Source organism: Solanum dulcamara, chromosome 11 (assembly GCF_947179165.1).
Source record: "Solanum dulcamara chromosome 11, daSolDulc1.2, whole genome shotgun sequence".
Lineage (NCBI taxonomy): Eukaryota > Viridiplantae > Streptophyta > Magnoliopsida > Solanales > Solanaceae > Solanum > Solanum dulcamara.
In genome coordinates, this window is record NC_077247.1 from 52,036,870 (window position 1) to 52,041,096 (window position 4,227).

The window sequence follows — 4,227 nt, forward strand, 5'->3', positions numbered from 1 at the left end:
CTAATACAAATTTTTTTAAAAAAACTTCTCGACGTCCATCGGTTCTCCTTGACTAGGAGATATGAAATCTCTCTTAGGTTTTTTATGATCATCGTTATCGCTAACATAACCATCCTTGGCCTTCCGATAACCATAATTCCACAATAGTGTGGCATATCTTGAACCGAAGAATTTGACATGTAGTCCAGTATTTGGAATAAAAATTCCATCCTAAATAACTTTATACCTTCTTCACCTATTGATGATTCAAAATCATCAAGAAAATTAGCCCTATATGCCGTGCCGAATCTCAATGGGTGGGACAGGATCTTTTTGATGACGTATTTCATTCTCTGCATTGACATGAAAAATGGTTAAATACAACTTGAACTTTATACATAAATACGATGTATCATATGCATTAAAATATTTGATACATGAGATTCTGATACATACAGAAGATGTATCAGAAGCAGTAAGGCTTTATAAATTATAATCTGATACATATATGTAGATGTATCAGAATCATTAAAATTTGATACAATAGAAACTGACACTTAAACACGATGTATCAGAAGTAGTAAATCTCCAAAAAAATGGCATTTAAAAAAAAACACTATGTATCAGAAGAGTTAGCGCTTGATACATGATAAGCTGATACATAAACGATATGTATCAGAATCAAAAACCCTTCATAAAAACTTTATTAAAAAAAAAACCTTAATTGAACTCATACCTTTGGGAGATTAGGGCGTGTTGTAACCCCTTCAATTTTGTTGTCTAGTTCTTTGGGTGCATGTTTAACTGGAGCTTTCGACTTCAATTTCTCACGTAGCTTATCCATCACTGCTGGATCGTTACGATGTTTGGATCTAACCTCGTCGTAACCTTCCCAAGATGAATCAGAACCAGGTGAAACAAGAATTCCTTAATTTTTATTCGACTGTTTGAAATCATGAACGGATTCCATATGTATCATTGAAGATATGAGTTCCAAAAACATAAAGATTTACAGAAGAAAGCAAATAATATCAGTTTTAGAAGATTTTTCAAAGATTTACAGAAGAAATCAAACGATACAAATTTTAGGAGAAATCAGATTGAATAAGGATGAAATGAGATTCCATATAAGGAAAAATTAAAATATACCTTAGTTAGAACCTTGAAATTGAGTAACAGATGTACTCATAAATTCAAAATCTCAAAAACTGATGAAGAAGAGCGAATTAGGGCGATGATTTATGGAGGAAGAGTGATATATCAGTGAGGGAGAGGGAGGTAAAGGAAAAAAGAGAGATTTTGGAATTTTTTTGGTATAATAGAGAATACAAGTAAATATGATATTAGAATATGTGTAAAAATGTAATTTTCCTATAATTATTTTTGATCGATTGATCGAATTATAGTTGACCAAGAATGAAGCAGCCCATTAACATAAATGGGCCAAAAGCCCATAAATTAAAATTGCACAAACTAATGAACTAAAGCATCTCCATCACCGGCGCATCAAAAGCAATAGCAGAACCCCACTCTCCGCCGTCACACTTCAGCCATGGCGACGCTAAAAGAGATCTTAACACGCCGCCCTATCTCAGCCACGATCCGTCTCACCGTCGATGCCGGAGCAGCTAAGCCCGGCCCACCAGTAGGACCGGCCCTCGGTCAGTACAAGCTGAACTCCATGGCATTCTGCAAGGACTTCAACGCTAGGACACAGAAGTTCAAGGCTGGAACACCAATGGCGGTGACTATAACCGCATTCAAGGACGGGACTTTCGATTTCATTGTTAAGTCTCCGTCAGTAACTTGGTACTTAAAGCAGGCTGCTGGAATTGATCTGGGAAGTGGCCGACCGGGCCATGTAACGGCGTCGACTTTAACCCTAAAGCACGTTTATGAAATTGCTAAAATCAAGCAGAGTGACCCCTTTTGCCAGTACATGCCTTTGGAGTCAATTTGTAAGTCTATTATTGGGACGGCGAATTCTATGGGGATTAAAGTTCAGAAAGAGCTGGATTGATTGAAACATACTGAACCTTCGTGTGGGTATTTCTGTATCTTTTTTTTTGTAAGATTTGGAAATGAGAGTGATAAAGTTGTTTAAAGCAATGATTTTGTTGTGTAAGGAAGCATGATATGGATTATGGATGTTTTCAAAGCAATAAAGATAGCTTTTTCTGAAGTTCATTAGAGTTATTCAAGCAAGTTCAGTGCTTTTCATAATATACTGTTATTGTGAATCTAAAGAGCAAAATGGGCTAACACATGTTGATTATACTGCCACTCTTTTTCTATTTTTGTATGTAAGCATTAGGGCATGTTTTCGCATAGATAGAACTAGGGATGAACACTTAATCTGCAATATTTTCTTGTTGATACACGACCTTTTACAATGATGGTATTCCTTCTAAGTAGCATCTTGGTTCAGGAAATATTCATGGTTAGGTTAAAGAATGGACGTTTGTGGTTAGAAGGATGTAGTTACTATAGTAAACCTGCTTTGTGGTGTCAAGACATACTGATCCATACTTAGTGCATGTTGCACAACTTATTTTGGATCTTCGAATTGTATGTTTAACTGTTTGTGTCTGGCTGTTCCTTTGGGTATGTCGAATAGAATTGAAATAATATAGAGAAGCTTAGCATGGCTCTTGACACGCTATTGAGAAATGGTCCGAAATTAACCTGTCTGTTTTGTCACAGAATTCGATTAGACTCCTTGGGTTTTTCTTGGGGATTCCTTACTTGAAATTTTAGTTAGTTTATTTCGTAAGTTTGATCAGTTAGATTGGTATTCTTATAAGAACCAATCATCACACCTCTTTTTTTTTGGGTCAAATCCTCTAATTTTTTCTTTTTGTGATTTTATACTTTTCCATTGGAGATAGTCCATAATTCTAGTGTTCTAACATAGACCTATCATTATTTTCTTAATTTCCTTATGTAGGAATAGACTCCATAGCCAACTCTTGCATAGACTTGGCTGCTTGGTGTCTGTCTTATGTTTATTTGTCGGTCCCCTTTGCATCCCTATGCTGTTGAAACCAGTATTGCTGTTACATTTTCTTTGCCTCATTCAGTTCTTTCTCGTTTTTTGTGCATCTAAGTTTCCTGGCGGGAGGTAGTCAAATAGTGGCAGGTTTGATCATTGATTGCCATAGCAGTATTTCTTAATTCAAACCATCTATGAACTATGTTCATTAACTATTTATACTTGTATCATACTACCGCCTGCAATTACCGGGACTTATTCAGAAAAAAATCTAGCTGAAGCCAGAACTTTGGTGTTCCTATTATTGTATCTGATACAAATCCCAGCACCTTAGCTGGAAGTATGAGTTTTGTTAGTTCTAACAATGTGAACTTTGATTTTTGACTTCGGTATAGTAACTTAATTTGATCTAGACTCTTGATGCTTCTGCATTTGACATTTTTCCTTCTAGTTTCTGGTATGAAAGAACAATTCTTTTCATGCTATGACAGCAATACATGGTTGGTTAATTTTTGTATTTTGGGTGTTGCTGCTTTATTGAAGTTACAGTTTTATGCTGTTCTAGTTTTCTTTAACCAAGACAATCCTGGAAATATTTGCATTATGCAATTTTACCCTGAGTAGACGGAGAATGTCCTAAATCTCATGAACACTCTATTGTTAGATATTTGGGGTTACTTTTCTTTATAGTGTGAAGAAGGGTACAGAGAAGATATGTATCCACTGTTTAAGATATTGGGCTACTTTGTTTATTTGTTTCTCTTTACTTAATGATCAAAATTTTGTTTCTCTTTTTTTCCTTTTTGTTTTAAGTTAGGTTATCTGGAAGTTTTAGGACAGTTTACTAGGAATATTGATCTTATGTTACTGTGGTTATTTGGATATGATAATATGCATTTTCTTGCATCGTCTCTTCATAGTTGTAGAGCTAATATTTCGTTTGATGATGCACATCCAACCAACATCACATCCGAATTCATAAAAGGTACACTAAATTGGATCATACCATGAATGCAAGTTCAACTTCAGCACATATTGACCTTTTCTTTGTGAAGTAGGTAAGCCGGAGTTATGGAGACTCTTGGCTATGGGAGATTTTTTGTGCATACCTGCATGTTGTCTCTTGTTCTGTTCTGCCCGCAAGTTTGCTCCATGGTTACTGGCAGCAATGGTTGTTGCTAGTTTCTGTTCATGTTTGTACATGAACGAAGTTTCATCCTTTTACCGAAACAATGATATCCCTGCTTGAGGTGTAT

The 4,227-nt window shown here is 35.7% G+C and overlaps 1 protein-coding gene across 1 annotated transcript; it reads left to right on the top strand.

Annotated features, from left to right (window-relative positions):
* Positions 1-1,432: 1,432 nt before the first annotated feature.
* On the top strand, positions 1,433-2,161 carry LOC129873319 (uncharacterized). Its single transcript, XM_055948392.1, has one exon. The coding sequence runs from the start codon at positions 1,532-1,534 to the stop codon at positions 1,997-1,999; it is 468 nt and encodes a 155-aa protein (XP_055804367.1). The 5' UTR covers positions 1,433-1,531; the 3' UTR covers positions 2,000-2,161.
* The last annotated feature ends 2,066 nt before the right edge of the window (positions 2,162-4,227 follow it).